This window comes from Cebus imitator, unplaced genomic scaffold (genome assembly GCF_001604975.1).
Source record: "Cebus imitator isolate Cc_AM_T3 unplaced genomic scaffold, Cebus_imitator-1.0 Scaffold653, whole genome shotgun sequence".
NCBI lineage: Eukaryota > Metazoa > Chordata > Mammalia > Primates > Cebidae > Cebus > Cebus imitator.
Genome location: NW_016107968.1, coordinates 653,221 through 665,403, shown reverse-complemented (window position 1 = coordinate 665,403; position 12,183 = coordinate 653,221). Strand labels below are relative to the sequence as shown.

Sequence of the window (12,183 nt, the reverse complement as noted above, 5' to 3'; positions counted from 1 at the left end):
TAAATTAACGATACCTAATTAAACTGAAAAGCTTCTGCACAGCAAAAGAAATAATCAACAGACAACCCACAGAATGGAAGAAAATGTTTGCCAACTGTGCATTTGACAAAGGACTAGTATCCAGAATGTATAAGAAACTTAAATCACCAAGAAAACCAGATAATCCCATCAAAAAGTGGGCAAAGTACATAAATAGACATTTCTCAAAAGATGTGCAGACAGCCATCAAACATATTAAAAAATTCTCAACATCACCAATCATCAGGAAGATGCAAATTAAAACCACAGTGAGATACCACCTTACTTTTGTAAGAATGACCATAATTAAGCTAAAAAACAATAACTATTTATGTGGATGTGGTGAAAATGGAACACTTTTACATTGCCGTAGTGTAAATTAGTAGAGCCACTATAGAAAATAGTATGGGGATTCCTTAAAGAACTAAAAATGTGTCTATCTTTCTATCCAGCAATCCCACTACTGGGTGTCTACCCAAAGGTGAAGTCATGATATGAAAAAGACACATGCACGTACATGTTTATAGCAGCACAATTGACAATTGCAAAAATATGGAACCAACCTAAATGCCCATCAGCCACCAAGTAAATCAAGAAAATGTGGCATATATACACCATGGAATACTATTCAGCCACGAAAATGAATGAAATAATGTCTTTTGTGGCATCTTGGATGGAGCTGGCAGTCATTATTCTAAGTGAAGTACAGGAGTGGAAAACCAAAAACCATATGTTCTCTCTTATAGTGGGAGCTAAGCTATGAGTACACAAAGGCATACAGAGTGGTATAATGGACTTTAGAGAGTCACAATGGGGATGCTGGGAGGTGGGTTAGGGATTAAAAAAAAAAAAAACTGTACATTAGGCATAATGTACACTGCTCAGGTGACAGATGCACTAAAATCTCTACTACATAATTCATCCATGTGAAAAAAAACCACGTGTACCCCAAAAGCTATTGAATTAAAAATAAATGGGTAAATAAATAAATACAATAAAATGTTGTATTTTATATATACCATGGAGTACTACTCACCTTTAAATAACAGTGAAATAATGTCTTTTGTAGCAACTTGGATGGGACTGGCAGCCATTCTTCTAAATGAAGTAACTCAGGAATGGAAAACCAAATACCCTCTGTTCTCACTTACAAAGTGGGAGCTAAGCTATAGGTATGCAAAGACATACAGAGTGGTGTAATGGGATTTGCAAACTCCGAAAAGGCAGAGTGGAGGGAGGACTAGAGATTTAAAAAACAAAAAGAGTACATATTGGGTAAACTGTATACTATTCAAGTTGTGGGTGCACTAAGATCTCATAGTTTAGGTCTATACAATTCACCCATGTACTCAAAAACCATGTGTAGTCCAAAAGCTATTGAAATATTGGACATATAAAAATTTAAAATAATAAAATAACTTTTCAAAATACACCAGAATTGTATTTGATCCTTAGAGCACTTCTGAGGGAATTTTGTATCTGCATATCAGGATAAAATGTACTTGTGATAAATTTCATTTGTGTTGGAGCCAGATTGATTGGGTCCGCAAATGCCTCAGAGTGTGTGGGCCTGCAAGCTTATGCAAAAATTTCAGAGTAAGTACATTTTGAGGTAGATAGTTAATAACTTTCATTAGATTTTCAAAAAATTAAGACTGCTGAATCAGTCTTAGAATTTCAGTTTCGCTTTAGGATCTTTAGTTGTTTGTCTCCACAAATGCTTGGTATATAAGGCATCTCATAAATGTTATTACATAAAAGAACTTAGTAAATTCTCTGTGTATACTGCTCTATTAAAACCTGTGTATTATTTTATTATTTAGTTTTAAGGTCCAAGTCTTTTGGATACAAGAGGTGTAAGACTACTCGTGGGAGTCTATATTTAATAGAAAAATAGGCTGCATATATTTCAAAAAGATACATACTAATGTAATGTTATGTTTGTTAAATAACCAGATTAGTGCTTCACAAAAATATGAACTATATGAATTCAGAGAGATGTCTTTGAGTGAACTAGTGGGAATTTAGCTAGGCTTTCAGTGAAGGGCAGGGTTTTGGTAAGTGTATTTATTCAGTAATTATTTTTTAAGTACCTACTGTGTGCCTAGTACTGTTAGATACAGGAGAGGAAAGGGCATTCTACCACAACCCTTGGAGTGTGTGAAGGCACTGAGGGAGGAATGTGCTTGACATGTTTGAGGTCTAGGAGGATTGATTTGGCTAGGCCAGAGGAAGGCAATAAAGGTTGTTTATTGAGCTGAGAGAACAAGGAGTATTTTACAAAGATCAATTCAGCATTTCTGTATAGTTTATTTAATCCTGTTTTGAAATTTTGTAACATCTGAATTCTAAATTGAAAACAGCTTTAACATCATCTTTTATTATCAAGTAAATAGAATGCTCTCAATATTCCTGTCCCACATTTCCACCAGGGAGATACAGCCTAAGTTTTTCCCCAGATATAGCATATGTGTATATATGTGTTTGTAAAAGGAGGCTGTTAGGTCTTTTGCAAAATCTGATTTCTGACTTTGACAATATTCACTATTCGTCAAAGTACTGATTAAAATATTCTAAAAATACTGATAAAATACTTCAGCGTGGTTAACAAACTGGATAAAGTGGAATTTTGCTGATCTGTTGTGCCATTTCTGGAGGATTTTAAGATGTTTAATTGTGTAAATATACTCCCTATATGTTTTTACTTTTAATTTTCTAGTTAGATTTTTATTTATCTAAGATAAACTTTTGACACTTTCAAGTGTTACTCAGTAATAATCGGACCACAATTATTGAATGATTTATATGTTCAGAAATTTCAGAATAATTTCTTCCATACATGATAATTAAAATAACTGAGTACTTGAAATGCTTTACCATTAATGTTCTATAATTTTGTAATGCAACTACACTGAGTTAGGCAGTTATTTGTTCTAGGTAACTTCAGATTGGTCCTTTAAGTGCTACAGCTTTAATTTTGATGAACATATCTCAAATGTACTGTGTAACTCCGGTCGATGTTAAACCAAAAAGTTGAATACTTTCTTCATAACTCAGTATCTTTACTTTTTAACTTTGCCAATTGTAATATGTTGTATTTGTTATCTAAGTGAAGATATAAATATAGATAGTGGACCTGAATGAGTATCGAACCCGAAAATAGTCTCAGAAAGTGCTATCTTAAAAAAGTGACTCGTGTCATTTGCTTTTTCTTCCATAATTGTGAACTGAAATATATACAACTTTTTGGCTTTGTAGGCAGGGTTACATGCTCAGTAAATCAAAGGCAGCCTTTTTCCAAGTGTTTTTCTGTTCTCCAAAGGCCACTGCTGATATTTGTATAGTTTACTTGTGTCCAAATACTTTCTGGCGCACAGTAGGCGTTTAGCAAATGTTAATTACTCCTTTTCCATTGCTAATGTATTAGACCACAGGTGTTATTTTTGTCAGCACATTTGTCTTCAGAATATATTTCACTTTTACTGCTGTGTTACAGGTCACTTCTTTCTCTTAGTGTTCCTTAATATTTAGTTTTCAAGAAAACACCAGATGCTGTGCATCATTTTAAATGGCACTTTAATGTGGGCTTCAGAGGAAAATGGAAGAACCTAGGTTCTTGATAAGCAAGTGAATTAACCAATCCTTATGTCTGCCTGCTCCTAGACTTTGTTATATGGAGAATACGTTTTTTTCATAGTTGAAGCCAGTTTAAGTTGGAGATTCCAGAATTTCAGCCAAAAGCATCCTAAATAAGACCCACTACATTAGATTATTGTGAAGATTAAAAAGTCTGTATATATATAAAGCACCTGGCACATTGTGTGCACTCCTCAACACACTGTCGTCAGAGATCTCTTTTGTTTTCAGGGACGTTATAATGAGGTGTGGCACAGGTACCATAATGCTACCAGGTTGTAGAGCTGTTCCATCATGCATTTGTAGTTTTGTTGCTGGTTCTTTTCCTTTGCCAGCCATACTGTGCCTCTGCTACTATCTTTTATTCTCTTTTTATTATTTCTTAACTCTGTTCCTTGTTATTTCTCCCATTTTGTGACTTTTGGTATGTATAATCTTAACTTTTATAATCACAACTAGCCAATTGGAGTAACCTTACCTCTGATACTCAGCTCTTGGTTTTTCTCCCATTTTGTTGGTTGCTGGATGCTCCAGGACAGCTTTTTGACCACAAGAGATTTTGAAAATGTCTTGTTTCTTTCCCCCCTTTGCTGGTTAATGAACTCTTCTAGAAGCTAAAAAGTTGTAGATAGCTGAGTCACACAATGTATATTTTCTAAATTTAAAAAAATTCTATTAGTCAAGATTGGTGTTATTGGGGAAAAGTATATTTTCTTGCAGAATGACTTTTTTTCTGCTCCTTTATTTTAGAATCAGGTTGTATTTGATCATGTGTCCCCATAATGTTGTTAGACTAGCAGTAATAAAATAGATTATTGAAATTTTTTATAAATATTATTTTAGAAAAATGCTAGGTGATAGAGTATAATTATCATAGAAATCAGCCTTATGTTTTTAGTAAAAGCAACAGACTTCATAATTAAACTCTAGTTGGCACCTTTTTTATTAATAATGTCGACTTTTATTCTAGGTTCAGGGGCATATGTGCAGGTTTGTTACAAGAGAATATTGAGTGATGCTGACGTTTGGGGTTTGATTGAGCCCTTCCCAACTATTGGGTAATGAGCATATTATCCAATAGTTTTTCAATCCTTTTCTCCCTCCCTGCCCCATCTACTAGTCCTCAGTGTCTATTGTTCCCATCTATATGTCCATGTGTAACAAGTGTTTAGTTTCCACTTAAAAGTGAGAACAGCAGTAGTTGATTTTCTGTTCCTGCATTAATTCAGTTAGGCTTGCAGCTGCATCCATGTTGCTGCAAAGAACATGATTTCTTCTTTTGTATGGATGCATAGTATTCCATGGTGTATATGTATCACATTTTCTATGTTCAATACACCGCTGATGGGCACCTAAGTTGATTCCATGTATTTGGTATTGTGAATAGTGTTGTAATGAACACATGAATGCATGTATATATGGTAAAATAATTTATATTCCTTTGGATATATACCCAGTAGTGGGATTGCTGAGTCAAATGGTAGTTCTGTTTTCAGTTCTTTGAGAACAAAGGTGACCTGCTTCTTCTCTCTAGCTGCCTTTAATATTTTTTCATGTTGCCCCTGAAGAATATGATGAGGATGTTTCTTGGGGATGGTCATCTTATATACGGTCTCATGTGGCTTCTATTCATTTCTTGAATTTGAATGTTGGCCTATCTAGTGAGGTTGGGGACATTTTCATGGACAATATTCTCAAATACATTTTGCAACTTGCTATCTCTTTCTCAGTGTGTTTTAGAGATGTCAGTGAGTCATTGGTTTGGTCTCTTTACATAATTCCGTATTTCCAGAGGTTTTGTTCCTTTTTTAATTCTCTTCTCTTTGTTTTTTTCTAACCGAGTTGATTGGAAGAGCTGATCTTCAAGCAGAGATTCTTCCCTCAGCTTGGTCTTTTCTGATTATGTTATGTTAGTACTTCTGATTATGTTATGAAATTTTTGCAGTGCATTTTTCAGCTCTTTCAGTTGGTTTTGGTTCTTAAAATGGCTATTTTATCTTTTAACTGTTGTATTATTTTAATTCTTAGATTCTTTGGATCTGGTTCAACTTTCTTCTGAATTTTGATGTTCTTCATTCCTATCTATATTCTAAACCCTTTGCCATTTCCACCACTTTAGTCTGGTTAAGTACCATTGCTGTGGAGGTGGTGCAGTTGTTTAGAGGGGAGAAGGTACTCTGGCTTTTCCAGTTGCCTGAGCTCTTGCACTCAATCTTTTTCATGTGTGGGCTGATGTTCCTTTAATGTTTGATGTTGCTGTCCTTTGGATTTTATTGTTGTTGTTGTTTTGTTTTGTTTTGCTTCAGTAATGGTAAAAGTGTTGTGTCTCTTGATTATTTCTGGGAGCTCCATTTCAGAGAAATGCAGAGGTGCTACCAGCCCAAGTGCTTAGGTTGGGGTAGGGTGGCTATACTGGGGATCCTGATTGGGAAGCTCTGTCCAGTGAGAAGTAGCACTGGCAGAGACCTACATAGAAAATAATCTGGCCACTTTTCTGTAAGGCTGCTGTAGTGTGCTGGAGGCCAGCAATCTGTTGGGCTCTTCCCTCCCTTCTCAGCCTGAGTGTAGTAGAGGTCCGGGCTGAGCCATTGGCAAAAATGTCAGGCCTGTCAGTTACCTGTGGGAGCTTTATCCCGTAAGAAATACAGAGCTGGTATTGGCTTGAATGCTTAGGTGTGATTGGTGTAGTTGTGTTAGGATCCCAGACTGGTGGGCTTTTCCTAGCCACGTGTAGCAGAGGCAAAGCCTGCAGTCCATCCATTCCTCAGTACCATGCATGTGGCCTCTGTCCTGGGAGCATGTGAGAGAGTCTTGCCTCACTTATTGGTGCAGCTATGGTAGCTGGTACAAGAGTGCTCAGGAGTCCAAGGCCCTTGGGGCTCCTTATGTGCCTGAGTGGCAACTCTACCCAGAAGACTCTAGGCAGCCCGTGTCAGTCTGGAGGCCCTGGGAGTAGAGGGTCTGTGGAGATCTCTTGTGCCCAGGATTGCAAAGGTTCATGGCACAAGTGTGAGTCCCTGGTGGCTTTTGCTGACTTACCATTTCCCTGTGGTGGGGAGCTCTGTTGTCTTCCTGCCAGTCCTGGGTGAGCAGCTGTCCTGTCTTGCACATCTTTGCTCTCTGTGGGTCATGGTGCTCCCTTAATGAATTCCAGTGTGTCCTCCTGGATGATTCAGTGGAAGAGCTTGTGTTTACTGGCTACTATATATCTTCCCCTTGAGAGCAGCATGCACTGGCTGCTTCTAATCAGCCATCTTCATACCTCCCAGAATAAAAATTCTTAATAGCAAGAGCTAACCAAACACAAAATCAGTAGAAGAAATGATAAATATCAGAGCAGAAATAAATGAAATTGACATGAAGAAAAAAATATACAAAAGATCAATGAAACAAAAAGTTGGCTGTTTTAAAAGATGAAATTTACAAACCTTTAGGGAGACTAACAAAAGAGCGGGAACACCCAAATAAATAAAATCAGAGATGAAAAAGGAGACATTCAACCAATACTGCAGAAATTCAGAGGATCATTAGTGGCTACTGTGATCAACTATATGCCAATAAATTGGAAAATCTAGAAGAAATGGATAAATTCCTAGAAACACACAACCTACCAGAATTGAACTATGAAGAAATCCAAAATCTGAACAGACAAATAACAATGAGATGTAGTAAAAATCTCCCAGGAGATAAAAGCCTAGGACTTGATAGCTTCACAGCTGGATTTTACCAAACATTTAAAGAAGAAATAACAGTTCTACTGAAGCTATTCTGAAAAATACAGGAGAGGGGAATACTTTCAAACTCATTCTACAAGGCTAATATTACCCTTATATTAAAATCAGAGACACATCAAAAAAGAAAACTACAGAGCAATATCCCTGATAAATATTGATGCAAAAATTCTCAACTAGATACCAGCAAACCAAATTCCAAAACACATTGAAGAGATCATTTTATCATGACCACGTAGGATTTATCCCAGGGATGCAAGGATGGTTCAGCATATGTAAATCAGTCAGTGTGATACATCATACCAACAGAATGAAGGATCAAAATCATGTGATCATTTCAACTGATGCTGAAAAAGCATTTGATAAAATTTAACATCAGGTCATGATAAAAACCTTCAAAAACCTTGGTATCACAGGAAGCTAACCCTGTATTTTCCCCTGGAGAAATGGTTCAGTATTCTGTAAATCAGTATTTACGGCTACTTTATAGAATATAACTGCTGCAAATAACAAGAATCAGCTATATTTTTATTGCAGGAACAGTTGGAGGGGGTGAGTCTTATGGGTAAGTTCCCTCATGCTCCTCTTTTAGCCTTGCTGTTTGTAAATTTCCATGTGAGAGAATTCTGTTTTAGGACCTGTTATCTTTTGTAGAGAGCCAGTTTTTAATCTCTCATTGATTTTAAGTAAGTCATAATTTTGACTTGACAGGTTATTTCAAAGTTACAAATAGTTTTAAATCAAGGTCTTAACCTCTTGTGAAAACTCGATTATCTCTGCTCAATTTTAATGATGTTTGATAATGACAGTCTCGTGAGGCTGTAAGTTTTTTATAACATCCCAAATTCTGATACTTTTTAAATATCTTATTTGGTTTTCTCAGTTGTAGGCTGGCAAATTTTTTTCTGTAAAGGGCTATATGATAAATGTTTTAGGCTTTGCAGGTTGCATAAGATCTCTTGTCACATATTCTTCTTTGTTTTTACAAATCTTTAAATATGTCTTTTAAAGACATTTTTAGCTTAGAGTCCAGGCCAGAGTTAGCCCAGAGTTGTAGTTTGCCAATCTTTGTGCAAAATTTTTCAGTGTGCTGTACCATCAGCTTTCCCTCTTTAAGATGACATATCTGGTCATCTTAAACTGGTGAAGTGACATCTTAACCTGGTGAAGTGACATATACTTCACCTATAACCTAGACTTGAAGATGCCCTAATGTGCCAGTCTTCCTGATTTCTTTTGACAAAAATTGCAACCTTTTTTTGTTTGGATTTAATAAATCCGTTGGATAGATTTTATTGTTATCTCTCTTCTCACTAGAGCCTGATTAGCATCAAATACATGTGAAAAGAAAATGAGGAATAAACACAGCCATTTAATTTCTTTATTCAGCAAACAGAACGAATGGGAAACTAAACTTAATTGCCTATGTACTGAGTATAAGTCATTTTAATATAACTCCTTATTTAATCCATGTGATAATCATAAGCAGGATGGCATACCTATTTTTTCAGATATTTAACCTAATAATAATCAGCTAACCTAATTAAGACATCACTGTCCACTAGAAATTTCTGCAAGGATGGATTTTTTTTTTAAATCTGTGCTCTACATTATGGCTGTTGAGTACCTGAAATGGGACTAATGTGACTGAAGTTTTTATTTATTAATGATCTTAATTTCAATTTAAATAACCACATGCGGCTTATAGTTGCCATACTGCGCAGCATAACTTGAAGAGCTTAAGTAACTTGTTCATGTTTAGACAATAAGTTCTATGTAACTCCTAGCTTATATATATATATATATATACATATATACATACATTTTTTTGTTTAGACAGAGTTTCGCTCTTGTTGCCCAGGCTTGAATGCAATGCCGTGATCTCAGCTCACTGCAACCTCTGCCTCCTGGGTTCAAGCGATTCTCCTGCCTCAGCCTCACAAGTAGCTGGGACTACAGGCGTGCACCGCCACTCTCAGCTAATTTTGTATTTTTAGTAGAGACAGGATTTCACCATGTTGGTCAGGCTGGTCTTGAACTCCTGACATCAGTTGATCCACCCACTTCAGCCTCCCAAAGTGCTGGGAATACAGGCGTGAACCATTGTGTCCGGCCCTAAGCTCATTGTTTTTTCCGTTGTGCCATACTACCTCCTCAATAAAAGTCAAGGAATCTATGAAAACAGTAGGAAAGAATGGGAGGACCTTTATTACCTTACAGAGTAAAAAATGTGGAGAAATTATTTAGGCAGTTTTCAAGGTATATTAACTTTTAGGCTATGAACTCAAGTAGTAAATCCAAAATCTGGAATACTAGATCATAATTATCAAGCAATACCTATAATATTCTTTTATAGTCGACATATTATTATTGCATTATATGAAGTAATGTGAGTATACTCTGTGATCATTAGTGTGTTGAAAAAATTCAGATATTAGCATATTTTGAAAGTATTTGTCTTATATCCAGGGAGTAGTACCTTAGGAAGAAGTAAAGTCTAGTCAGGTATCAGAAAAAGCTTTTACATGTTATAAAATTGTACATCCTTCCTGTAATAACTTTAGCGCTTTTATTAACAAAATTCCTCTGGTTCATGGGGAGCATACTTGTTTGATATTTAAACAAATCTTTAAATATCAGTTATGCTTTAGGTAATTTTGCTTGTAGTTTTAATATACATTTAATTTATACCTGACATAGGTATGGTGTGGAAATCTTGTTATTTCATTAATGAATACCAACTGGATATAAGAAATAAAAAAAGTGATGTCTTTAAGGGAAGCATGCCTAGGTAAATCATTCTGTCATGCTATTGCCTGTACTAGAAGGAGGCATGGGAGAGGAGAATAAACAAAATTTATCTTCTTATTGTTGACTCTAATTTTACCCTGTATTTTTACAGCTCCAATCTAAATCAGAGTCCTGCCCAGTTTAAACAGGAAATTTCTTAACTGATTTCACCTGTGTAGCTTCCCTTGCTCTTCTCAGAAAATATGAAAAGTAGTATCAGAAATGAAGTATAAGTACTATCACTGTCATTGGAGAACATTTAGAATTTTTTAGCCAGTGATTCTTCCATGTCTTGCACAATTTTATTTGTGTGTAAAACAAGGAGACCTCTTCCCTCATAATGTCCTTTGTCAAATTCAAGAAACTTCTTTCCCATTTAAGAATCAGAATGTTAAAACATTTGTACCTTGGAAAGCTTTACACTGGCCTTGTTGAATGGATAATCTTTGGGAATTATTTTGATACCTGAATAACACTAGAGTACTTTATTTTTAGAGCCAGTAATTTTCCTGCATTCTTAATTCAAATCAAATTATAGCTAAAACAAAGATCACTTTTTGCTTTAAATTAAGCACTTAACAGGTAAAGCGGAATGCATTGGGAAAATCAGGAGCAAAGGATTTATAATAGAAGGAATTCATTTTTATGGATAATGTTTATATAAATTATATTTCAATATGCAGCCTGCAATACCCAGTACTCCAGACCACTCTTATCCTTTGCTTTCTTCAGAGCATTTGTCAACTTATAATGTACTACATCGTTTATTTATTGTGTTTATTGCCTCTCTCCTCTCTATTAGAATTTCATTTGTATGAGAGTGGGAATCTTTGTTTTGTTCACTGATGTATTCTAAGCACTGAAACCAATCTGGCACATAGTAGGTGTTCAATTAAAGTTTTTGGACTGAATGAATAGCAAGACCAATCCCACTCCATCCTTCAAATTTTAGTAATTATTATACTGCTATATTATTACGTAATAATAATCCAGATAAATATATTGCTATATTCCTTATGAAGTAGGTAATTAACAGACAGGTAAAAATAGTACTCTGCCATCCAGTATGAGAAGATAATATGTCTTAAAAATGTATGAAATAATTTGGAGTGTTTGAGTATTTAATATATTAAGGTGAAACCAATAGATTTCCTGAGATTCCTCCAGAATTTGTTAGGAAATAAAAGATGGAAAGCTTTTCAACTAAAATGGTGTTTCTGTTATGTCTTTCTCAGATGGGAAAACTGACAACCGTGCCTACAGGTCTGATTTATGCATCTGTAAGTGTACATGCAACCAAAGAAGAGGAATTCAAAAAGCAGCTAGTGAAACCAGAGCAGGTAATTTGCCTACAAAGGTTTATGAACTTTGTATAATATCAAGATGACACAAAAGCTATATTTTAAAATTATCTTTGCTCATCAAAACTTTCTTAGAAGTTTTTATTAGGTATATTTTATAAGTTGAGAGAAATTGTTATGAAGTATCTTAAAAGTCAGTATTTAACTCAACCATTTAAAATTCCAACTGGTGATTTTTCTTAATGAATAATCAATAAGTGGTAGAGGGTGTTAGACCTTGTAGGCTGTCTGATTTTTCTTTCTTGAAAAACTTATAAAGGTACATTAAGAATTAGGAACCTTCAGTTCAAGAAATTCATTAAGATCTCAGATTTGGAAGTGACCTTAGATATTTTGTAGATGAACCTTCTGTATGGCATTTTAATTCCCTCTATAGTAGGCACATGTAGTGGCCATATATCCTCTATGTGAATAAAACTCTAGGTAAAGGAGCCTAAGGAGCCCATTCCATTTTCTGAATTCTCTCATTTAACTTAAGGTCCTTTCTTATGTCAGACAGAAACTTGTCTCATAATAACTTCCACCTCTTGGTGCTGTATCTCTTGCATTGGTGCCATACAGAAAAGTCCTTCTCTGTTTCAAAAAACAATCCTGTAAATATCAGTTATACTTTAAGTAATTTGCTTCCAGGGTAAACATTTTAAAGC

At 35.3% G+C, this 12,183-nt stretch overlaps 1 protein-coding gene across 1 annotated transcript in view; it reads left to right on the top strand.

The window, feature by feature from the left end:
* The window catches only part of APOOL (apolipoprotein O like), a 71,192-nt gene that overhangs the window by 31,700 nt on the left and 27,309 nt on the right, over nt 1–12,183 (top strand). Inside the window, exon 2 of the mRNA XM_017517923.2 lies at nt 11,411–11,515. Within this exon, the coding sequence (XP_017373412.1) occupies nt 11,411–11,515 (105 nt within the window). The remainder of the gene's footprint in view (nt 1–11,410; nt 11,516–12,183) is intronic.